Source organism: Somniosus microcephalus, chromosome 11 (assembly GCF_052327205.1).
Source record: "Somniosus microcephalus isolate GS21.2 chromosome 11, FLI_Smic_1.0, whole genome shotgun sequence".
NCBI lineage: Eukaryota > Metazoa > Chordata > Chondrichthyes > Squaliformes > Somniosidae > Somniosus > Somniosus microcephalus.
Window position 1 is genome coordinate 138939053 of NC_140997.1, and position 25489 is coordinate 138964541.

The 25489-nt window shown below is 46.7% G+C and overlaps 1 protein-coding gene across 2 annotated transcripts in view; it reads right to left on the reverse strand.

Annotated features, from left to right (window-relative positions):
- The window catches only part of thumpd3 (THUMP domain containing 3), a 45777-nt gene that overhangs the window by 5201 nt on the left and 15087 nt on the right, over positions 1 to 25489 (reverse strand). For both annotated transcript variants that reach the window (XM_086001319.1, XM_086001320.1), the window contains exons 5-9: positions 18380 to 18510; positions 6634 to 6703; positions 4225 to 4340; positions 2926 to 3033; positions 63 to 186 (exon numbers count right to left, since the gene is read on the reverse strand). In XM_086001319.1, coding sequence (XP_085857445.1) covers positions 63 to 186; positions 2926 to 3033; positions 4225 to 4340; positions 6634 to 6703; positions 18380 to 18510 — 549 coding nt within the window. The remainder of the gene's footprint in view (positions 1 to 62; positions 187 to 2925; positions 3034 to 4224; positions 4341 to 6633; positions 6704 to 18379; positions 18511 to 25489) is intronic.

The window sequence follows — 25489 nt, forward strand, 5'->3', positions numbered from 1 at the left end:
TCATCAGGAGCTCCGTGTCCCAGTCTGACAGAACAAACCCAGGAATGTAGGCATCTTCTTACCTTTACAAAGCATTTCTTGTCCTGTGTTAGGAGAGCAGCCCTGCCAGTCTCTGGTCTGCACACGCGTCCCATTTCCTTCAGACAGGCTGGATACAGGTCCCAGTTTTTCCTCCTGGAGCCTATCCTGGTTTCATTCAACAAAGTTCAGAAAATGATGATTGGTTTCTAAAAGGTTTTCTTCTACCCTCTCCCAAAGACGACAACTCTGCTTAAGATACATTTCCGCAGATACCTCCAGTATTTCACCGAAATGGCCAATTTTCAGGTGAGCCCAGCCTGTTTGACTATGGGGGATATCAGAGTCAAGCCCAATCTTGTCCTCACCCGATGTCCATGTATACACTTTCCAACAGGAGTCACTGGATAGCAATCAGGAGCGGAGACCCTGGCTACTTTTCGTCTCCCTAGACCACGGGTTGCCACTGTACTAGCCGAGATCAGCTAAATTCAGCACAGGCAAGAGCCAAACCCGAGACCTTCATGATCTGTAACCAGCTGAGCTATCGGTTATAAAGTCTTCCACCTCCTACTTACCAGGTTGGGTAGAGGCCAGTGGCCATAATTAAATGACATCAGCCATGAATAAACATGGTCAACAGAAACAGTGCCAGCAACCTTTCTGGGTGTGACATGTGAATCAGTCCAGCTCCAGATCACCACTTAGGAATGGTAAGGATTCCAGTGCCCACTCTGCCAGGGTAGGTACTTGCTGACTGAATTCAGTGCCAGCAGCAGGTGAGTATAACTGCTGTTACATAAAGGAGGTGCTCCCCATGCCTCAGACAACAACCAGGGCCCAGCTTTCTGAGACTCCAGAGAGCTTTCTGTGGGAGGCAGTGTAAAGCACAGGTCTCTTTTCTATTAGAGAGCCAATAGGGACTGGCGGGCACACTAGTAAGAAACTGGAAAGAGCAATGCTTGTAGCTAGCACCTTCACCACATGGACTGCAGCCATTCAAGAAGGCGGCCCATCATCAGCTTCTCTGGACAACTAGGGAGGGGCAATAAATGCTGGCCTTGCCAGTGATACTCACATCCTGAAAATGTATAATAAAAAGAGCAGGTCTCCAGTTTAATGCCAGTTCTTTCTTTCAAGGGACATCATAAATAGAACTACAGGTTTGCCACCACCCCCAAGATCTTGGGTTTTTCCAGGAGTACAGCAGCCTCACTGGGGATTTAAGAGTTGGGTGCTTCTTAAAACTATAAAATGGAGACGGCCCCACTTAGGAGTGATGCTGGGCTTTAACCTTCTGAGTGCCGTGAGCTCATTTCAGCATCTGGGCCTATTGGGGCTGATGGCTCGTCTACCTGGCAACAGCACTACCTAATTTGGGTGCTACCATCACGCCATGGAATCTTTCAGATCCAGGTTTTCATTGACTTCATCACTGTAATATTAGTGCTTACTTCAGTTTCACAGTGCAGGAGCTGGGGGAAACAAAACCAGTCGGCCCACGGAGACTGAGGTTTCCCTGAACCTGCCAGCAGTCTAGAGTTCAGCTGTATCCTGGGGTGGCAGATTCACAAATGGACTCTGAAATTAAATGAAATCAGCTACACATTTGAATCCAAATTCATTTTAGAGCTGAGAATACACTGTTTGTCACCTAGGTTAGCAGCAGGTGAAATAACAGCCAATCAAGTGGAGTGCAAGTCTAGAGACGTATGCTAGGGCTCGACAGTCACTGGTCAGTCCACATAGAGTACTGTACTCAGAATTGGCAGATATACTTGCATTAGAATTACAGAATGAAGAATGATCCCTAATGTAAAATGGATAAACTGAGATTAGAGAACCTTAAGATTTAGAGTCTAGACCAAAGTGGTTTAAGGGGGAGGGGGACCGCTTGAGATATATAAAACATTAAATGGTGTAGGGTGCATAAATCCAGAATGTTACTTATCAGTACACTAAGAAAATGAGACTGAGGCATAAATGGCAATTATTTAAAGTAAGCTTAACGGATACCAACATTTAGTGTGTCAGCTGTGGCTCAGTGATAGCACGCTTGCCTCTGAGTCAGAAGGTTTGGGTTCAATTCCCACTCCAGAGACTTTAGCACATAATCTAGGCTGACATTCCAGTGACACTAGGTTGACACTGAGGGAGTGCTGCACTGTCGGATGTGCCATCTTTTGGATGAGACGTTAAACCGAGGCCCTGTCTGCCCTCTCAGGTGGAAGTAAAAGACCCCATGACACAATTTCGAAGAGCACAGGAGTTCGCCCCAGTGTCCTGGCCAATATTGATCCCTCACCCAACATCATTAAAACCGATTATCTGGTCATTATCACATTGCTCTTTGTGGGACCTTGCTGTGCACAAATTGGCTGCTGCGTTTCCTACATTACAACAATGAGTACACTTAGGCTGTAAAGCGCTTTGGGACCTCTTGAGGTCATGAAAGGTGCTATATAAATGCAAGTTCTGTCTTTCTCTTTATATCAACTACTTTACAAAGCAGTTATTAGTACAGAGAGGGTTGCAAGACGCTTCACAAGTGGAAGTATATTGAGAATTGGGGAGTTAGGAGGGGTGACTGAAAACTTGATCGAAAAGAGTTTTGAGTATATTTTTAAAGGTGGCGAGGAGTTTTGGGGAGTAGTTGAATGCGCTGTCACCGATGGTGGGAAGAATACACAGAGGGCCAGAGTCAGACAACCCAAGAATACAGCACCTTATCACATCTCTGAAATGTGTCAAAGCATTTTGCAATGTATTGCTTTGAACTGCAATGACTTATGTAAGCACATGGGGCAACCAATTTTGCCCACAAGATGATCCTGTAAACAGCAATGAGATGAACGATCAGCTGTTGTTTCTGGTGACTGACAAATTAATTTCACAGTAGTGTCTTACCTCTTTCCAAAAGGCATATCTGATATAACTACATCTACAGAACTGGTCTTCAGGGGAAGGTTACAGATGTCCCACTGGACAACATCCAATGGCATGCCCCAGGTAGTCCTGCAATGCACAATAAAACACAATTCTGTAAAAGAATGGACTTTAAGTGAGGCCACAAGTTGGCCTTCATCACAACAAGGATGCTTTTCTTACATCTGCCCCTACTCCCTCCCTGAAAATGCTGCCCATATTGGAGTATATTTCCACAGTTGCCAGGTGCCCTACAGTACCTCACCCACAGGTGCATCCTTCAAGTGTGAGCCCAGACAGCGAGTATTGGCAAGATATCCAGTTATGGGGGCCACTGGACAGGCATCAGGAGCGGGAACCCTGGTTGATTTTCCTCTCCTGACCCCAGGGTGCTTAGGTCCAGGTGCACTGCCCTGACCACCATCCCAGCTGAGATCAACCAACTCGGCAGAAATCTGGGAATGAACTTGGCCTGTATGGCCGAGTTACCCACTGGCTTTACCAACTGAGCCATCACAAAGGGGCGGGGGACAATTCTTAAAACTGGACGCACAGAACGGGACTCAACAATGTCTAAACAGTCAGGCAGCATAATACTACATCGCTACAGGCACTTAACAACCAAGCTTGTCCCCACCCAATTCTTTTACAATTTATCACATCTTCTCCTACTCTTTTCAACCTTGGTGATGTCCTGCAGTATGGGTTTTTAACTGAGATTTCTGAATGAAAAATAATTACAGTTCCTGACTCTTGATGATTGATTGTTCTTAATTTTCCAGGAATTTTTCTAGTTTTCTTACACAAAATCCAAGTTGCAAACAGGGAAAGAAGTGACCCTAACACCCGGTTCTCCTGAAGACACTGACCCATGGCGTGTACAGTTCCATGTGGACCCGGACACTCTCCATCCAAAGGGACAATCTTCACGTATGAGCCTGGACAGCGAGTTCGGCAGGTTTCTTGGCCATATGGCAGGGGCCATCCCAACTGAGCACGAAGCTCTCTTCGCCAGACACACGTTTTGTAACTGAGGTCAGTGATCAGGAGCTGTAATCCTGGCTGATTTCTCCCTCCTTGGGCAATGTCCTCAGGTGAGGGGAGACTAACTGAAAAATTACAGTTGGAAAAGCTTAATTTGGCAGGAATGGAGGTTTGATGCTAGACTATCACCCTGATTGTACAATCAATCAATCAATCAATCAGTTATAACTAACATCTCATTCACTCACAGAAAGGTAGAACTCAGTGACCGCTGTGTGCAGCAGGACGAATCCTTACCTTCCCTTATCCAGTCTCTTCTTCTGTAGGGAGTTGATGTTATTGACGGATCTGTTCACAGCCAGTACATTGTTGTCTCCACCAAGAAAGTAACACTGTGGGAATTCTAAAGCTCCCTAGAGGGGTATTTAAATGAAATACTGAGGTCCACGGCATAGTCCAGAGGGAGTATCTTCTGTTCAAAGTACTGCCTCGTTTAATACAGAAAAAGTAATTACAAGAATTTTTGACCCCTTTGGACAACTTTCTGACTGTAGTGTAGACAGACCTCCCTCTCTGCTGGGCCGATCCACGGCATCACCAGTAGGAGTGCAGCTGTGTGCTGAAGAGACTCCACTGGAAGTGGAGGGTGGCACAGACTCGGACCAGCCTCCCCCGGGACCCCAGGGGAACCACACGGTCAGGATTTTAAAAACCACTATAAATTTGGGACTACAAACCTTCCGCTTTAAACCTTTAATTGATTTCCGATACTGCCTACACTACACACATTGTACATACATACAAACGAACATATGAAAAATGACAAGACAGGAAAAGATGCACTGGTCCATCCAGCCTGTCCTATACAGCTGTGATGTCCTGTGCATCCCAATACAGACACACCCCACCCCAGCTGGCGCCATGTAATCTTCTGGGGCAGGTTTACTTCATTGTTTGTGACTCACAAAACTAATAAAAAGGAGACCTACTACGAACATCAGCACATCAAGGTAAGAATCTACCAGGAGGGATGAAGTAATTCCCTGTCACTATATCCAAACTTTATTTATTCCTACCCCACCTCTGCCCAGTGAAGGTGCCGACTCTTGCTGGGCTGCAGTTCCACTGGTGCTGGGCACCCTCCACTATCTCACCCAAGTGGTCATTCTCCAGGTGATCCTAGATAGTGAGTGTTGGCAGAATAGTTGACTGTGGACGACGTCACAGCCGAGCCCCATCCTGTCCTCACTGAAGCATAGGAGTTATGAGAGGAAAACAGACCACGCTCCATCTAGCTCGCCTTCTACCATCCTGGTAGTCACATGATACAATGATAATGGAGTTGTTGACTAGTCATAGTTATCAATCTCTATCAATTAGTCTACAACAGACCCATAAATAACATGAGAAAAACAATAGTGCTGGAGAGCTTTGGGAACTATAGGTCCAAAGTCACCGGTTCTCCCCCAAGCAAGCTACACTTACCACATGTCAAAGCACTTTCCAGCTGGGGTGCCTGGGCACCGACCGGTCAGGAACCCTGGCTAATTTTTCCTTTCCATAGCGCATAGGTCAATTGTAGTGCACCTACTATCATCCCATCTGAGACTAGCTAATTTAGCACAGATCATGGATGGAACCTAGCCACCTTCTGGTCTGTATGGCTCAGTGCAGTGTGTGCACGTCACTCGTGGGGTGCAAGGCCCGTCTCGGTGGGTTGCAAAGGACAAAGTGCAAGATATGCAGCAATAAGTAATGCATGAGTCTCACTGTAAGCAGCAGGCGGTATGGTGCGAGTCAGTTTCAGGGTGCAGTTGTTAAGCAACAAAGTAACAATATAGGTGGGTGTTGATGCAGCGATGGAGTCCTGAATGAATGGGCCTCAGTCACAGCTTGGTGTGCGATCTAGTGCAGGAGATACGATGCATGTATTGCTGTTGCGCATGGGATGTTGCTGGATATCCTGGAACATTCGTTAGTGGAATGTGGCCACTGCAAACAGTTATGTTCATTTCCAAACATTTCACAATGGACAACGAAGGGTGCATGCTGTGGTAATATTTCCCCCTTCTGACCCACAGCTTTCATACTTAATCATTTGTAGCCTGACTTTGGCTGTGAAGTGCTGTTGCAGTTTGCATAAGGGGAAAGTAAAAATTGAGAGAGTAACAGGTGAAGGGAGTGAAAGAGAACAAAAGTAGAGAGAAACAGGGGGAGAGTGCAAAAAGCAGGGGGGGGGTTGCGATGGAAGAGGGAGAAGCATGGGGGTGAAAATGCAAAGGGGGGGGGAAGAACGAGAAGCATGCAGGAGAAAACGCAAGGCGGGGGGGGGGAAGAGCGAGAAGCACAGGGAGAGAACACATGACGGAGGGAGGAAGAGCGAAGTGGAAGGAGAGAGAAAGGAAAATAGAGGAGATAGACACGGAGAAAAGTGGATGGGAGAGAGATGGAGACAAAGAAAAAAGTGCTGGGAGGACAATAAGTATAAGATTATATTAGTAGGTATTAGGCAGTGCAAGCCAACTCTAAAACATAAGGGTCGCGGGATCTGCTTATGAGAATAACTGACACCACTGAACCTGAGAAGGTATCTATGGCAGACCGGAATTTGTAACATAGGTGTGTGATCTAGTGCAGGAGATACGATGCATGGAATGCTGGGGACACACCACTCTGCACCAGACCGGCTCTCCTCGATGGCCTTACCTCGATCGGTATGGCTCCAGTTCCACACATTGGATCAACGATGATATCGGTTGACTGAGGATTACAAAGCCTGCGATGCAGAATTTAAAAAAAGTTAAGAATCATAAAGACAAAAAATGTACTTACATTTACCTGCAGCATAGGGCTAGACCAGCGAGCTCATGCTTTAACCCATCGATAATCATCCATACAATGCCTCTCAGAAATTGCAGCTGAGTTGCGAATGGAGAGTGTGAGGGGTAAGGTCACGTCAGCGCTTGGTCTAGTAGGTGGGTGCTCCGTGGTGTGGGAGCTCCGTGGTGTGGGAGCTCCGTGGTGTGGGAGCTCCGTGCAATAAGATTTCTCTCAAATAGGTATTTAACATACATACATATAACATACATTAACTGTGAAAAGGAGTCAATCTTACACTGTTTTATCCAACACACTGTAGTTCCAAGTTTACTGCATAATTCGGTAGAAGTCAGTCAACAGTGAGTGCTTCAATCAACATCCATAATTCAAGATAAAATGAGTAAGCATTTAAAAGTGCATGTGCTAATCAAGTGCAGCTAGGACATATTTGGTTAACAAATTGATAGGCTTGTTAGAAAAATTCAGGCATGTAGTATAAGAGGCAGTGTAGCAACAGGAGTTGGTTGATGGACAGGAAAGAAAGAGTTAGACTGGGTGTCGCTTGGATTGGAGAGGAGGTGGAATGGGTGCATCCCAGGGATTAGTGCTGGGGCCACTTTTGTTATTGGTGTATGTTGATGATTGGAATCGGAGCACAGGGAGCACAATCTTAAAACGTGCTGAGGACACAAAAGTAGGGGGATTGGCAAACAGCAAGGATGACAGAGAGTTCAGGTTAGTGGCATGGGCAAACAGATTTATGTAGGGTTTAGATACGGTGAACAAGACAGACCATTTCCTCTGGTTGGGGAATCCGTGACAATGGGTCATCAATTTAAAACTGTCACTAGGAGTGTGAGGAGAGGTGCAAGCAGAAATTCCTTTACGCAGAGGCTTTTGAAGAATGAAATGCTTTACCACAGGGAGTGGTTGGAACGGAGAGCATTGAATCTTTTATGGGAAAATGCGATAAATATTTGAAGCAGCGGAAGATACAGGCCTGTGGGGAGAGGGTGGGACAGTGAGATTAGTTTTAGATTGTTTTAGAGTAAGAGCTGGCACAGACATGGTGAGAACGAATGGCCTCCTCCCGTGATATAAACTTGCATGGTTCTATTCTCAGACTTGGCCGCATGTGGACCCGTTGCTGCAATTTTTTGCCTGTTACTGTTTGCAGTGTCAGACTTGGCTCAGTGGTAGCACTCTCGCTGGAGTCTGAAGGCCGTAGGGTCAAGCCCCACTCCAGAGATTTGAGAACATAATAGTGCAATACTGAGGGAATACTGCACTGTCGGAGGTGCCGTCCTTCAGATGAGATGTCTGCCCTCTCAGGTGGACATAAAAGATCCCATGGCACTATTTGAAGAGCAGGGGCGTTCTCCCCGATGTCCAAGCCAATATTTATCCCTCTTACCAACATCACTAAATCAGATTATCTGCTTATTTATCTCATTGCTGTTTGTGGGACTTTTCGGTGTGCAAATTGACTGTCGCATTTGCCTACAACAGTGACTACACTTCAAAAGTACTTAATTGGCTGTGAAGTGCTTTGGGACGTCCTAAGATTGTGAAAGGTCCTGTAGAAATGCAAGTTCTTTCTTTCTTCTTTACCAAATTTGCATCCTTTCCTAAATCCGCAGATTGTTTCCCCACCCATCCTCTCTACCTACCAATTAAACAAAAAGGGTGATAAAAGCCAGTGACCACAGGAACTGCGATTATACTTTAAATTAAGAGACTTTAGTGTCGGAGATGCAATTTCAAATTGGTTTATTGTACATGAAATATATGAATGAATACAGTTTTCATAGTGAGATTCATCTATTTCTCATTGCTCCTCATGCTATAAAATAAAACATGTGACCCTGTCACTATTAAGAGCTAAACTCACAAATTAGCAGTCCACAACTAACTTGCACTAATCTTTCCTCGTACAGGCTGCATATATTCATGGCTCAATCTGATGTCCTGCAGCTTCCCTCACTGACTAGGGCAGTGGTCCGCAAACTGGGGTCCGCAGAGACTTTTCAGGGGGTCCGCAAAATAATGTGTTACCGAGCGGGGGGATACAGTGGTCAAAGGTAAGTGAATGAGCAGTGGCCGGAGGCGGGCTTGATGCGAGCCGTGAGGCACGGAGCAGAGTGCGGCCGCCACACATGCAGCACAGAGTGGGCTGACCGTCTCACCTAGGAGGGGAGCGCGCATGGAGGAGTGCGGCACGACGATTGCCAGGTAGACCCACAGTTACTAAGGCCACCGAAAAGTTGATCACCGATATCTGAAAGTAAATACAGGCATCAGTGATCAACTTTTCAACAGAGGGGTTCCTTTTCATGGGACACTGGCACCAGTACTGGGACAGGAAGGAGCTGTACCGATGGGACAGGCTCCGCCTGAACCGGAATGGGACCTAGCGGGAAAGGGTAAATAGGGAGGTGGCAAAGGCTTTAAACAAGTAAGATGGGGGGAGGGATCTACAAGAAATGAAACCAGCCTAAATATAAACAAAACAGGAAAGGAGAGCATAGGAAAGAGTAAAGTAAGGGAGGACATTGATGGCCAGGGAATAAATAGAGTTATAGAACAGGAGTGTAAAAAAATGCTTAAAAATAAAGTGAAAGGAACTGCTATTAAAAATGAGTTAAACTGTCTGTACAGCAATGCACAGTGTGTCCGTAATAAAACAGGGGAGCTGGAGGCAATCATGCATTGTGAGGAACCAGACATAGTAGGGATTACTGAGACATGGCTACAGAAAAATCAGGACTGGGAATTAAACATTGTAGGGTATAACCTATTTAGAAAAGATAGAGGGGGGAAAAAGGGGTTGGTGGAGTAGCTGTACTTGTTAGGGATAACATAATGGCAGTAGAAAAAAGTGACGCAGCTATCAGCAAGACAGAAATAGAATCCATGTGCATAGAGGTAAAAGATAACAAAGGATCAATCACACTAATAGGGGCAGTCTACAGTCCACCTAATAGTGGAAGGGAGGTGGAGGAAGAAACCGGCAAACACATTAGGGAAATGAGTCAAAAAATCAAATAATAATCATGGGGGACTTCAACTACCCCGATATTAATTGGACAGAAGAGGTAGGTAAAGGGGATAAGGGAATGGAGTTCCTACAATGTGTAGAGGACTTCTTTCTAACCTAATATGTAAAAAGCCCAACAAGGGAGGATTCATTATTGGATCTAGTAATGGGGAATGAACCAGAGCAGGTAAGAGAAGTAAAAGTAGGGGAACATCTATACAATAGTGACCATAACGTTTTAAAATAATAATTGAAAAGGACATAAGTCTTCTTCTTAGGCAGTCCCTCAGAACCGAGGATGACTTGCTTCCACATTAAAAATGAGTTCGCAGGTGACTGATTAATCCAATGCAGGACCTACAGTCTCTGTCACAGGTAGGGCAGACGGTGGTTGAAGAGACGGGTGGGTGGGGTACTTGGGTTGACATGCGCTCCTTGCACTGCCTGCGCTTGGCTCCCGCTTGCTCCCGGCGAAGAGACTCGAGGTGTTCGGCGCCTTCCCGGATGCTTCTCCTCCACTTTGTGCGGTCTTGGGCCAGGGATTCCCAGGTGTCGGTGGGGATCTTATACTTTTTCAAGGAGGCTTTGAGGGTGTCCTTGAAGCATTTCCTCTGCCCACCTGGGGCTCTCTTGCCGTGCCGGAGCTCCAAGTAAAGCGCTTGTTTTGGGAGTCTCGTATCGGGCATGCGGACAATGTGACCCGTCCATCGGAGCTGATCGAAGCTTTGACCATGCTCAATGTTGGCCTGAGCAAAAACACTGACGTTGGTGCGCCTATGCGGTCAATGGATTTGCAGGATCTTGCGGAGGCAGCATTTGTGGTACCTGCTGTACATGGTCCATGTCTCTGAGACATACAGCAGGGCGGGTATCACTGCTGCTCTGTAGACCGTGAGCTTAGTGCCGGGTTTGAGGTCCTGGTCTTCAAACACTCTCTTCCTCAGGCGACCGAAGGCTGCACTGGCACACTGAAAGCGGTGTTGGACTTCGTCGTCGACGTCTGCCCTTGTTGACAGTAGGCTCCCGAGGTATGGAAAGTGGTCCACGTTGTCCAAGGCCTTATCGTGGATTTTGATAATCGGGGGGCAGTACTGTGTGGCGGCGGCAGGTTGGTGGAGGACCTTTGTCTTATGGATGTTTAGTGTAAGGCCCATGCTCTCGTACACTTCGGTGAAGGTGTTGACGATGGTTTGGAGTTCGACCTCGGAGTGAGCGCAGACGCAAGCATCGTCTGCATACTGTAATTCGACGGCAGAGGATAGGACGACCTTGGATCGGGACTGGAGGCGACGGAGGTTGAACAGTTTCCCATTTGTTCTGTAAATTAGCTCCACTCCAGTGGGGAGCTTACTGAGGGTGAGATGGAGCATTGCAGCAAGGAAGATCGAGAAGAGCGTTGGTGCGATGACACAGCCTTGCTTGACTCCGGTTCGTACGTGAATTGGGTCTGTGGTGGAACTGTTGGTCAGGTCATGGCTTGCATGTCGTCGTGAAGCAGGCAAAGGATAGTGACAAACTTTTGAGGGCAACCGAATTTGAGGAGGACACTCCATAATCCCTCACGGTTGACAGTGTCGAAGGCCTTTGTGAGATCAAAGAAGGCCATGTACAGCGGTTGGTGCTGTTCCCTGCATTTCTCTTGTAATTGACATGCGGTGAAGATCATGTCCATTGTGCCCCTTAGTGGGCGGAATCCGCATTGCGACTCTGGGAGGAGCTCTTCGGCCACTGGGAGAAGGCGATTGAGGAGGATTCTTGCGATGACTTTCCCTGTGGCAGATAGCAGGGAAACTCCTCTGTAATTACCGCAATTGGACTTGTCACCTTTCTTGAAGATGGTCACAATTACGGCGTCTCCGAGATCCCCTGGCATGCTCTCCTCCTTCCAAATAAGAGAAATGAGTTCATGAGCACTGACTGCCTCTCTGTCCTTGATGAGTACCTCTTTGTTCTTGGCCCGCAGTGGGTTAGGGCCTTGGGTGCTTGGGCCGTAGATGGTCTTGATTGCGCTAAAAAATCCACGCTTGTCGTTGTTGTTGGCTAGCTGCTGGATCTCCTGCGCTTTCTCCACCCACCATCTGTTCTTTAGGTCGCGAGTTTTCTGTTGGACCTCGGCCTTCAGGCTTCTGTAGAGCTGCTTTCTTGCTCTCGAGTTCTGTTGCTGTTTCCAGATCAGAAATGCCTTGCGCTTGCGGCTTATTAGTTCCTGGATCTCCTGGTCATTCTTGTCGAACCAGTCTTGGTGCTTCCTGGTCGAGTGACCGAGCGCCTCTTCACAGGTGCTGATTATGGAGGCCTTGAGTGCAGACCAGACGCTGTGAGCACTCTGTGTCTCTGAATCACTGGGAGTCGTCAGGTTGTTTGTGAGGCGCAGGCTGAATAGGGCTTTCTTAGCGGGGTCTTTGAGTGCTCCAGCGTTCATTTTCCTGCGGCATTGTTTCTGTTGCTGCCGCTGTTTGGGGCTACATTGATGGAGATGACAGAGCGGATTAGGCGGTGGTCTGTCCAGCAGTCATCAGCTCCTATCGTGGCGCGGGTGATGCGGACGTCCTTGCGGTCCCTCGCTCAGACGATGACATAGTCCAGCAGATGCCAGTGCTTGGAACGAGGGTGCTGCCATGAAGCCTTGTACGTGTCCCTCTGACAGAACAAGGTGTTGGTTATGACAAGACCATGTTCTAAGCATTTCGACAGGAGGAGGGTGCCGTTGGAGTTGGCTTTCCCTACCCCCTCTCTGCTGATCACACCTCCCCAGAGGTCTGTGTCCTTTCCAACTCTGGCGTTAAAGTCGCCAAGGAGGATCAGCTTGTCGCCCGTTGGGACTCGGGACAGAGATTGTTCGAGGCTGGAGTAGAATTCCTCTTTGGTCTCATCTGTGGCTTCCAGTGTTGGGGCGTACGCACTGATGACCGTAGCGCACTGGTTCCGGGCTAGGGCGAGTCAAAGAGTCATGAGGCGCCCAACCAGTTCATTTTTTATGGCAAAGCCTATCCCATGGAGGCAGCGTTCTTCTTCAGGTTTGCCTTTCCAGAAGAAGGTGTAACCACCGCCTTGCTCCTTGAGCTGGCCTTCCCCTGCCCGCCGGGTCTCACTTAGCGCGGCGATGTCAATGTCGAAACGTCTGAGCTCCCGGGCAACGATAGCAGTACGGCGTTCTGGTCTGTCACTGTTGAGGTTGTCCATGAGGGTCCTGACATTCCAGGTCCCGAACTTCATTTTAAAGGGTGGAAGATGCCTGTGCGTGAATTCTTTTAACGTGGGGTGGGCATTGCACACCAGCTACCACATGGGCTTGACAGAGCGAGGTCTTGGCCCAATGGCAAGGGGATCCAAGATGATTGGAGACCAGGCTCTGCTACAAAGGCCTAGCACACACACAAACATACTCCTACTGTCCTCCTCCCTCCTTCCCGCAGGTCCCCTCTGCCTGGGTTTCGTAGGATGCATTGTGGTCCTCTCGACCTCGCTGTTGGCCCGTGCCGCACCTTCCCTGGGCCCCGACCCCGCTGCTGGTCCACACTGCACCACTCCTGGGCCTTGACCTCGCTGCTGGGCTCGTCCTCGTTCCTGGGTCCCCGGCCTCAGACATGAATGATGTTGTCTCTCACAGGATCAAATTAGCACTGATATTCTCGCGATCCCTGGTCCCGAGCTCCACTCGCGATCCACCAGTCACTAGATCACTAGTCTAGTGGAGAAGCGTAGTCTTGGCGGCAGAGAGGTCTGGGAATTTGGGAGCTAAGTTTAAGTGAAGAGCCAGGGCTCAGAGTACAAGGAACAGGCATGGTCAGGGGATGGGCAGTGGGCTCAGGTAATTTTAACCTTGCAGCTTGAACTTGCAGTTAGGGATAAAATACACCCACTATTTGAGCCAGGGGAACTTAAACAGCAGGAGAGAAGAGACTGGGGGGAAAGAGCAAAGGATGGCAACGGATGGTCATGGATGGCAAAGGAGCTCCCTAGTATGACAAAGACCAGGGTAATAGATTGGAGAAAAGCTGATTTTGAGGGGCTGAGAATAGAGCAACAAGAACAAGCTAAATACTAATGAGGCACCATGGATGAATAAAGCCATAAGGGAAAAATTGAGGGTAAGAGGCATACATTAAGTACATGGACAGCAGGGGCGAGCATGATAATGGAGAATACGAAGAGCTTAGGAGAGAAGTCAAAAAAAATTAGGAAAGCAAAGAGGAACTATGAAATTAAATTATCAAGGAACAGAATACAAAATAGTAAAATATTTTACAGGCACATCAATAAAAAAAGGAAGGTCGGGATGGGAATAGGGCCATTAAGGGATGGACAGGATAATACCACAGGCAGTGATAGAGAGATGGCAGAAATATTAAATAATTACTTTGCTTCAGTATTTATCAGGGAGATAGAACAGGTGGACATGACATTGGATCATGAGATTAGTCATGAAATAACTGCATTTAAAATAAAAAAAAGGATACATTAAATAAACTAATCAAACCCAAAGAGGAAAACATCCCTGGTCCAGATGGAATCTAGGGAAAAGATAGTAGAGGCATTACTAGACATATTTAATAATTCATTAGAAAAAGGTGTAGTGCCAGAGAACTGGCGGATAACTAACATAATACCTATATTTAAGAAGGTAATAGAACATGTCCAGGGAACGATAGACCAGTCAGCTTAACATCGGTGGTAGGAAAAATAATGGAATCCCTATTATAGGAGAAAATAGAACATCTAGAAGCCAAAAATATAATAATGAATAGTCAGCATGGATTTCAAAAAGGAAAGTCTTGCTTGACCAACCTCACTGAATTTTTTGAAGAGGTAACAGAGAGAGTAGACAAGGGTAATGCAGTAGATGTAATTTATCTAGATTTTCATAAGGTACCACAAAATAGACCAATGAACAAGGTCAGAGAATGCGGAGTCAGGGGACAAGTAGCAGAATGGATAGCTAGCTGGCTTCAAGACAGAAAGCAGAGAGTAGTAGTAAAGGGTAGCTATTCACAGTGGCAGAAGGTGGGTAGTGGCGTTCCACAAGGATCAGTGGCTGGGACCACTGTTGTTCATAAATTATATTAATGATTTAGACTTTGGAATCAAAAACACAATTTCTAAATTTGCAGATGACACCAAATTTGGAGGGGGAGGGGGGAGAAGATAGTTAATACTGAGGACTGCAACAAATTACAGGAAGATATTAATAAACTTGCAGAATGGGTATATAATTGACAAATGAAATTCAATACAGATAATTGTGAGGTATTACATTTTGGTAGAAAGAATAGGGAGGTCACAAATCTGGGTGGGGTAGAGGAGCAAAGGGATTTCGGAGTACAATTACACAAATCACTAAATGTAGCGACACAAGGCCATAAAAAAGCAAACCAAACACTAGGATTTATTTCTAGAGAAAGAAAGCCTTTCACGACCACCAGGCGTCTCAAAGCACTTTACAGCCAATGAAGTACTTTTGAGTACTGTTGTAATGTAGGAAACGCAATAGCCAATTTGCACACAGCAAGATCCCACAAACAGCAATGTGATAATGACCAGATAATCTGTTTTTGTTATGCTGGTTGAGGGATAAATATTGGCCAGGGCACCGGGGATAACTCCCCTGCTCTTCATCAAAATAGTGCCGTGGGATCTTTTACGTCCACCTGAGAGAGCAAACGGGGCCTCGGTTTAACGCCTCATCCGAAAAACGGCATCTCCGACAGTGCAGCACTCCCTCAGTACTGCACGAGAGTGTCAGCCTAGCTTTATGTGCTCAAGTCCCTAGAGTGAGACTTGAACCCACAACCTTCTGACGCAGAGGCAAGTGTGCTACCAACTGAGCCACAGAGGGATCGAATTGAAAAGTAGGGAAGTTATGCTAAACTTGTATCGAACCTTGGTTAGACCACACTTGGAGTACTGCATACAATTCTGGTTACCATATTATAAAAAGGATATAGAGGCACTTGAGGGTGCAGAGAAGATTTACAAGGATTGATGTGCTTTCAATAACCACAAAACTAGAAGTTATAGACTTTAACAAGTTGGCTTTTAATCACTAAGATCAGAGCTAACATCTCAACACACCGACTGGCTCACAGGAATGAGTCATACAGATCCTGGGATCTTTAAGTAAGAGAAGTCAGGGGCGGAGCCAAGAGCCAAGACCTGGAACCTTCCAGGTTAGTCAGGAAAGAGGAAGTGAAACTATACACCGTGTGGGGGAGGGTAATATACATGAGTGCAAAACGAATACAGGCAAGACAAACAGGTTTCATTACAAGGATGATCTCAGAAATGCGAGGATATACATATCAGGAAAGGATGAACAGGCTGGGTCTCTTTTCACTTGAAAAAAGGCTGAGGGGTGACCTAATAGAGGTCTTTAAAATTATGAAAGGTTTTGATAGAGTGGATAGAGAGAGAATGTTTCCACTTGTGGGGAAGAGCAAAACTAGAGGCCATCAATATAAGATAGTCACCAAGAAATCAAATATGGAATTCAGAAGAAACTTCTTTACCCAGAGAGTGGTGAGAATGTAGAACTCACTACCACAGGGAGTAGTTGAGGCAAATAGTATAGATACATTTAAGGGGAGGCTTAGATAACCGTATGAGGGAGAAGGGAATGGGAGTTCTGCTGATAGATTTAGATGAGGAAAGATGGGAGGAGGCTCAAGTGGAGCATAAACGCCGGCATGGACTGTTTGGGCCGAATGGTTGTTTCTGTGCCGTATATCCTATGTAACTACCTGTTTTTTTAAAAAGCATTATTAAAACATTTACATGCAGCTCTTTCATATTATGAGTATTATAATTTAGATGGGGGCCTGTGATTACTAATCCATTTGAAAAGGGGTCCTTCAACCAAAAAAGTTTGAGAGCCACTGGACTAAAGAACACAATCTCTGTTTCAGTCTTCTGGACTGCATTAACCTGATTTCTTCAAAGAGAGATAGACCTTGATGTGGGAGCTCACGGCAACTACATTTACCCAAGCCTTGCCGAGCTTATTGAATGAAAACCCATTCTAACTATAGGGTGCAAAATGCTCTGGGATGTGCTAAATGGCTTCCCATTGCTCCCAAACTGATCTGTTATGTAAAAGTAAACTGTTAATGGTTATCTCAATACCTCTCAGGATAGCATATTAATATTTTGAACAATCTACTGTCCAGTGTCTACAGGCTTTTTACTGACATTCTGGGAATTAATTTGAACTTAACGTTTCATCAGTTACATAATATAAAGCAAATATCGTGTCTAGGCCAAACAGGGTAAAAATGCCATTAATTCACACGAGCACTGTCTGATAAATCAAGAATTTGAAGGAATCGATAACAAGTGTTAGAAAATAGAGTTGATATACAGCGGGAGATCAGTGAGTGTGAATGGTTCATTGATGATATATGGCAGGTGTATCAGTAGGGGAGACAAATTACTAGCACGTAGCTAGTCAACTTCAACGGTCAGATCAAGAGCATGTTTGGTAAAAACAGCAAGTTTCTCCTATAACTACCTGACAGATAGAGAAATAGTATACACAGAGGTAGCCAAAGTACAGATCGAATTGGCCTCAAATGGTGATTTCTAACCAGCTAAGGAATAATAATGAAATATATTCTACAACAAAGGAAAAATTTGCAGGGCTATGGGGAAAATGCAGGGGAGTGGGACTAATTGGATAGCTCTTTCAAAGAGCTGCCACAGGCACGATGGGCCGAATAGCTTCCCTCTGTGCTGCAAGATTCTATGAACAAATCAACTAATCTTGTTTTCTGATAGGTGGCTAAGTTTTTATTACCGAAACACACCAACAGTTGCCTGAATTAGTGAATATTTGTTTACATAGCATGTGAAGGCTCTATGAACTGTCCTGCGCTGGTATCTGGCTCCAGACAGTCTGTATAGTGCAAACTCTGGTGTCTTAAGCAGTCCCCCCCCCCCACTCAGTGTGATCCAATGACAGAGAGTGGTCCACACCTGACCACCAATTTGAGTTCACTGACAGCAATTTGGCTAGTTTTGTACTGTGCCTGGGCCTATAGCGGAACTCTTTAATTCTTCCAGTGAATTTTGTGACTCATCAAGTTGAGAGACAGCGAGACTGTCTAAATCCATTTCCACTTACAATGTTGTCCCACCCCAACTTTCTCCCCTCCTCACTCGCAAGCACTAACTTGTGCTGAGGTACAGTTCCACAGGGAATGGTCAGCCTCTGGTACCTCACTTAGGTGGCCATTCTTCACATAAGCATAGCCAGTGGGAGCATCGTAACCAAATCCCTCACCCAAAGTCCACACTTGCCAGCAATGTGGGGGAGGGGTTTACTGACGAGAGGTAAAAGCAGAAATCCTGGCCAATTTCCCCCCCGTCCCCAGTCCAATTGTAACGATCTCTCGATCACCCTGGCTGAAATCAGCAAACTGAGCCCAGGCCAAGGATCAATCCTGGGGCCTTCTGGTTTGTATGACTCGGTTGCTCACTGCCATTATCTACTAAGCCATCAGGCGAAGCTATCACTTGGGGCCTTTAACGAACAGCAGAAAGAATTCACCATCCGACTGAATGGTTTCAAATCCAGTTCTCCGCAGCTAGAATGTGATGTACCTTAACATCCCATAAGCCAAAGTAGATCGAAGAGTTGTAGGCCCAAAGTGTGTTATGTTTCGCCTGTGTAGACTTTCCTCTGTAAGGGCTATACCAACCACTACTTCATTATCATGAATGTTGAGCAAGATCTGCAAAAAAAAGTGAATGGATTGAGCGAGAAACACAAGATAGTTAATGATGGGAGCACAATAGTGTCATTTGCCTCCCCACAGATTGCAAAATACTCCTCAGCGGTACCATGGTTACTTTCTAGTGAAGTAAATGACACCATCAAAACCAACAGCCACCTGCTGTACCCAAAGAGACATCCTGCTTGTGTGCCATCTGCCCGTAGTATTTCAGTACATTGCAAAAAAGCCTAGATTTAACACATCAACTGTAAACAGACTTAGTTCAACATTGGACAGCAGATAATTGTATGTTATCAGATTTTACTTTTTTACAATTAGTGATCTTTAGTATTGGATTATAATAAAATATAAAAACATGGAATGAGAAAAGACAATTAACCCATCAAGTTCATTCCTTCCACAAATCCAAAATCCACCCTATCATGGAATCTACCCAATCAATTTAATCGCCTAATGGGAAATGCTGCTTAATCCCAAAGTCAATGAAGTGAAACTCCAGAATATTCATTCATCCACATTTTCAATATTCACCCTTGGCCTGCTAACCTTCAAACAACATCCATCCCCTCCCACCAGCAAAGAAACCATTGTGCCCCATCAAATATCTGACCATCTCAGTCTGCACCTATTTGCATAACCTCCAACCCCATACTTAACAAGCTCTTTTTATCCCCAACGAGAGTTAATTACCTTCTTCAAATGTTACCTCCATGCCTTTGTTACCTCTAGATTATTCCAATACACTCCTGGCTGGCCTCCCACATTCTACCCTAAGCAAACTTGAGGTCATCCAAAACTTGGCTGCCCGTGTCCTGACCCACACCAAGTCCCATTAGCCCATCATCATCATCTTCTTAGGCAGTTCCTCAGAACCGAGCATGACTTGCTTCCACACTAAAAATGAGTTCTCAGGTGACTGATGAGTCCAATGCGGAACCTAGTCTCTGTCACAGGTGGGGCAGACGGTGGTTGAAGGGGCGGGTGGATGGGGTGCTTGGGTTGACATGCGCTCCTTCCGCTGTTTGCGCTTGCTCCTGGCGAAGAGACTCGACCCATGCTCTTGTACACTTCGGTGAAGGTGTTGACGATGGTTTGGAGTTCAACCGCGGAGTGTGCGCAAACGCAAGCGTGGTCTGCATACTGTAATTCGATGACAGAGGTTGGGACGACCTTGGATCTGGACTGGAGGTGACGGAGGCTGAACAGTTTCCCATTTGTTCTGTAGATTAGCTCCACTCCAGCGGGGAGCTTACTGAGGGTGAGATGGAGCATTGCAGCCAGGAAGATCGAGAAGAGCATCGCTACGATGACAGCCTTGCTTGGCCCCGGTCCGTACGTGAATTGGGTCTGTGGTGGATCCGTTGGTCAGGATCACGGTTTGCATGTCGTCGTGAAGCAGGAGGAGGATGGTGACAAACTTTTGAGGGCAGCCGAATCTGAGGAGGACACTCCATAATCCCTCCTTTGTGAGGTCAAAGGCAGCCATGTACAGCGGTTGGTGCTGTTCACTGCATTTCTCTTGTAGTTGATGCGCGGTGAAGATCATGTCCATTGTGCCCCTTAGTGGGCGGAATCCGCATTGCGACTCTGGGAGGAGCTCTTCAGCCACTGGGAGAGGGTGATTGAGGGGGATTCTTGCGATGACTTTCCCTGTAGCAGACAGCAGGGAGACTCCTCTGTAATTACCGCAATCGGACTTGTCACCTTTCTTAAAGATAGTCACAATTACGGCGTCTGAGATCCCCTGGCATGCTCTCCTCCTTCCAAGTAAGAGAAATGAGTTCATGTATTCGCGCCAATAGTGCTTCTCCGCCATGTTTTAGCGCCTCAGCGGGGATTCCATCTGCTCATGAGGCCTTGTTCTTCAGTTGTCGGATGGCCTTTTCAACCTCATGCCGGGCTGGGGTTGTGCTGAGGTGGTGGCGGGTAGCATGCTGCGGGATGGAGTTGAGGACACTTGCGTCAAAGGCAGATTCTTGGTTAAGGAGATCTTCGAAGTGCTCCTTCCAGCAAGCACTGACTGCCTCTCTTTCCTTGATGAGTACCTCTTTGTTCTTGGCCCGCAGTGGGGTAGGTCCTTGGGCTGTAGATGGTCTTGACTGCGCTAAAGAATCCACGCACGTCGTGGTTATCGGCTAGCTGCTGGATCTCCTGCGATTTTTCCACCCACCATCTGTTCTTTAGGTCGCGAGTTTTTTGTTGGGCCTCAGCCTTCAGGCATCTGGAGAGCTGCTTTATTGCTCTCGAGTTCTGTTGCTGTTTCCAGATCAGGAATGCCTTGCGCTTGCGGCTTATTAGCTCCTGGATCTCCTGGTCTTTCTCGTCGAACCAGTCTTGGTGTTTTCTGGTCGAGTGACCGAGCGTCTCTTCACAGGTGCTGATTATGGAGGCCTTGAGTGCAGACCAGGCGCCGTGGACACTGTGTGTCTCTGAATCACTGGGAGTCACCAGGCTGGTAGTGAGGCGCAGGCTGAATAGGGCTTTCTTAGCAGGGTCTTTGAGTGCTCCAGCGTTATATTTCCTATGGCATTGCTTCTGCTGCCACCGCTGTTTTGGGGATACGTTGATGGAGGTGACAGAGTGGATTACGTCTGTCCAGCAGTCATCAGCTCCTGTCATGGCGCAAGTGATGCGGATGTCCTTGCGGTCCCTCGCTTGGGCAATGACGTAGTCCAGCAGATGCCAGTGCTTGGAGCAAGATGTGTTGCCATGAAGCCTTGTACTTGTCTCTCTGACGGAACAAGGTGTCCTCCCTATCTCTGTAATTTCCTTCAGCCCCACAACCCCCCCCCCCCGGCACAAATCTGGCTTCCCAGAACCTAGCCCATTGTTTAGAATTCCCTGGGACTACTGTGGCCTTGTGTCAACTCAATATCCATCTACCTGGTCAATTGTGTAGGAGCTGTATTCCTATGACCATCCTTCAACAACATCAACTTGCATTTATACAGCGCCTTTAACATAGTAAAACATCCCAACACGCTTCACAGGAGCGTAATCAGAGAAAAATTGACACTAAGCCAAAGAAGGAACTATTAGGACAGGTGACTAAAGGCTTGGTCAAATATGTAGGCTTTAAGGAAGGTGTTAAAGGAGAGAGAGGCGGAGAGGTTTAGGGAGGGGATTCCAGAGCCTAGGGCCTAGATGGCTGAAGGCACGGCCGCCAATGGTGGGGCGAAGAGAGTGGGGGATGCACAAGAGGCCAGAGTTGGAGGAATGCAGATTTCTTGGAGGCTGTAGAGCTGGAGGACGTTACAGAGATAGGGAGGGGCAAGGCCATGGAGGGAGCTGAACACGAGGATGAAAATGTTAAAATTGAGACGTTGGTGGCTGGTGTAGACGAGCGACCACAGGGGTGCTAGATGAATGGGACTTGGTGCGAGTTTGGATTAACTCAAGTTTACGTAGGGTGGAAGATGGGCGGCCGGCCAGCCAGGAGAGCGTTGGAATAGTCGAGTCTAGAGGTAACAAAGGCCTGGAGGAGGGTGTCAGCAGCAAATGAGTTGAGGCAGGACAGAGAGAATGATGTGACAGAGGTGAAAGTAGGCGGTCTGTGTGATAGAGGGATATGAGGTTGGAAGCTCAGCTCAGGGTCAAATAGGACGCCAATGTTGCAAACAATTTGGTTCAGACTGAGAAAGCAGCCAAGGTGGATTCGGTGACGAGGGAACTGAGTTTGTAGTGGGGGCCAAAGACATCAACTTTGGTCTTCCGATTGTTTAATAGAAGGAAATTGCGGCTCATCCAGGACTGGATGTCGGACAAGCAGTCTGACAACAGAGACAGTGGAGGGGCTGAGGGAGGTGGCTGTGATCCTTGGTGACTCCAGAGGTAATCATGTGGGGGCAAGAAGAGAAGCCATATCAAGAGATTCTCTGGCTACGACTGGGTAGGTAAGAGTGGATGCAGGTGTGGGCAGTCCCACCCAGCTGGACAGAGGAGAGGCACTGGAGGAGGATGGTGTGGGCAATTGTATCAAAGGGTGCAAGAGAGGTCGAGAAGTATGAGGAGAGATAGTGCCCCATGGTCACAGAGGATATAATTTGTGACTTGGATTAGGGCCATTTAAGTGCTGTGGCTAGAAACCTGATTGGAGACATTAAAACAGATGGGAACAGATTTGGGAGACAACAATACATTCAAGGACTTTGGAGTAAAAAGGAAGGTTGGTGATGGGGCGGTAGTTTGCAAGGACGGGGGGGAGGGGGGGGGGGCGGCGTCAAGGATGTATTTTTGAGGAGGGGGTGATGACAGCAGATTTGAAAGGGAGTGGCACAGTACCTGAGGAGAGGGAACAGTTTACAATATTAGCTAGCACGGGAGCCAGGAAGGGTAGTAGAGTAGCAGATAATCATCAAAGTATTGCTTAGGAAACTGGAAAACAGCTTCAAGATGTGAGCATGTTATATGAAAATCAGTACTGTATTTACATGTCTTCACCAAAAGGCAATTTCTCAAAATTCTTTGTAGAACTGAAGGAGTTTGCACAAGGTAAACTGCTCCATTTGCAGCTACCATCTAGCCGTCTCTGTATGACAACTGTCGGCTTTTATATACATAATAAATACTCTGTTTCTCTGTATAAAATTCAGCAATTTCAGCCTGTATAGTTGGGTCCCGAGTGTGACACTTCCATATTTTAACTGATAGGGAGACTTAGATGGAATCTTAAATTCCAGCACACGTGTTACTACAACACAGAAGACATAAACTCCGGATCAAAATGGCTGAGGATTATTCGCTAATTCATCAGTCAAGCCTGGGACCTTCTGGTCGAGATAGCTCAGTGCCCAACTGGGTAATGTTTTTAAATCAATCATCTGGATTTGAGACATCTGCTTGCTACTTGCTCCATTTTGTTCTGCAACGTCAGCTGTAGCTCGTCCCACTGGAAACATAGAAGATAGGAGCAGGAGTAGGCCATTCGGCCCTTCGAGCCGGCTCCGCCATTCAACGAGATCATGGCTGATCATCCAAATTCAGTACCCTGTCCCTACCTTCTCCCCATATCCCTTGATCCCTTTAGCCTTAAGAAATATATCCAACTCTTTCTTGAATATACTTAATGAACTGGCCTGCACCGCCCTCTGTGGCAGAGAATTCCACAGGTTCACCACTCTCTGGGTGAAGAAATTCCTCCTCATTTCAGTCCTAAATGGCTTACCCCTTATCCTTAGACTATGACCCCTGGTTCTGGACTCCCCGGCCATCAGAAACATCCTTCCTGCATCTAGTCTGTCCAGGCCTGACAGAATTTTATAGGTTTCGATGAGATCCCCTCTCAATCTTCTAAACTCCAGTGAGTATAAGCCCAATCGACACAATCTCTCCTCATACGTCATTCCTGCCATCCCAGGTAACAGCCTGGTGAATCTTCGCTGCACTCCTTCCATGGCAAGAACGTCCTTCCTCAGGTAAGGCGACCAAAACTGTGCACAATATTCAAGGTGCGGTCTCACCAAGGCCCTGTACAACTGTAGCAAGACATCCTTGTTCCTGTACTCGAACCCTCTTGCTACGAAGGCCAACATACCATTTGCCTTCTTAACCGCCTGCTGCACCTGCATGCTTACCTTCAGCGACTGGTGCACAAGAACTCCCAGGTCTCTTTGCACTTCCCCTTCTCCCAATCTGTTGCCATTCAAATAATAATCTGCCTTCCTGTTTTTGCCACTAAAGTGGATAACCTCACATTTATCCACATTATAGTGCATTTGCCATGTTTCTGCCCAATCACCCAACCTGTCCAAATCGTACTGGAGTTTCACGACATCCTCCTCACAGTTTACCCTCCCACCCAGCTTTGTGTCGTCTGCAAATTTGGAGATATTACATCCAATTCCCTCGTCCAGATCATTAATATATATTGTGAACAGCTGGGGTCCTAGGACTGATCCTTGCGGTACCCCACTAGTCACTGCCTGCCACTCGGAAAAAGACCCATTTATTCCAACTCTTTGCTTTCTGTCCGCCAACCAGTTCTCTATCCAAGTCAATACCTTGCCCCCAATCCCATGTGCCTTAATTTTGCACGCTAATCTCTTATGTGGGACCTTATCGAAAGCCTTCTGAAAGTCCAAATACACCACATCCACTGGTTCTCCCTTATCTATTTTACCAGTTACATCCTCAAAAAATTCCAGTAGATTAGTCAAGCATGATTTACCTTTTGTAAATCCATGTCAACTTTGTCTGATCCTGTCACTGCTTTCCAAGTGCTCTGCTATTGCATCTTTTATAATAGACTCTAGCATTTTCCCCACTACCGATGTCAGGCTTACCGGTCTATAATTCCCTGCTTTTTCTCTACCACCTTTTTTGAATAGTGGGGTAACATTAGCTACCCTCCAATCCATGGGTACTGTTCCAGAGTCTATCGAGTTCTGGAAGATGACCAGCAATGCATCTACTATTTCTAGGGCCACTTCCTTAAGTACCCTGGGATGTAGATTATCAGGCCCTGGGATTTATCGGCCTTCAGTCCCATAAATTTTCCTAACACCATTTCCCTACAAATACTGATTTCTTTCAGTTCCACCCTTTCATCAGACGCTATGTTCCCCGGCATCTCTGGGAGGTTATTTGTGTCCTCCTTTGTGAAGACAGAACCAAAGTATGTATTTAGTTGGTCTGCCATTTCTTTGTTTCCCATTATAAATTCCCCTGATTCCGACTGCAAGGGACCTACGCTTGACTTCACCAATCTTTTTCTCCACATATCTATAAAAGCTTTTACAGTCAGTTTTTGTGGTGTGAGCGTGAAATAGTGGTAATGCAACAGGCTAATTGGGAGCGCACTGTGCGGATGTCGGATGGGGTTAGGCCTGGCTGTGAGGCAACACACGATCGAGTAGCCCTCCAATCCTCACGGCCGGGGTTCGCACGTGAAGAACAGCTACTTGTGCGAGATGGTGGAGGGCAATCCACAGCAGCTGGCAGCTTCAGAAGAGGAGGGAAGGGGGTGGGGGGAGGGATA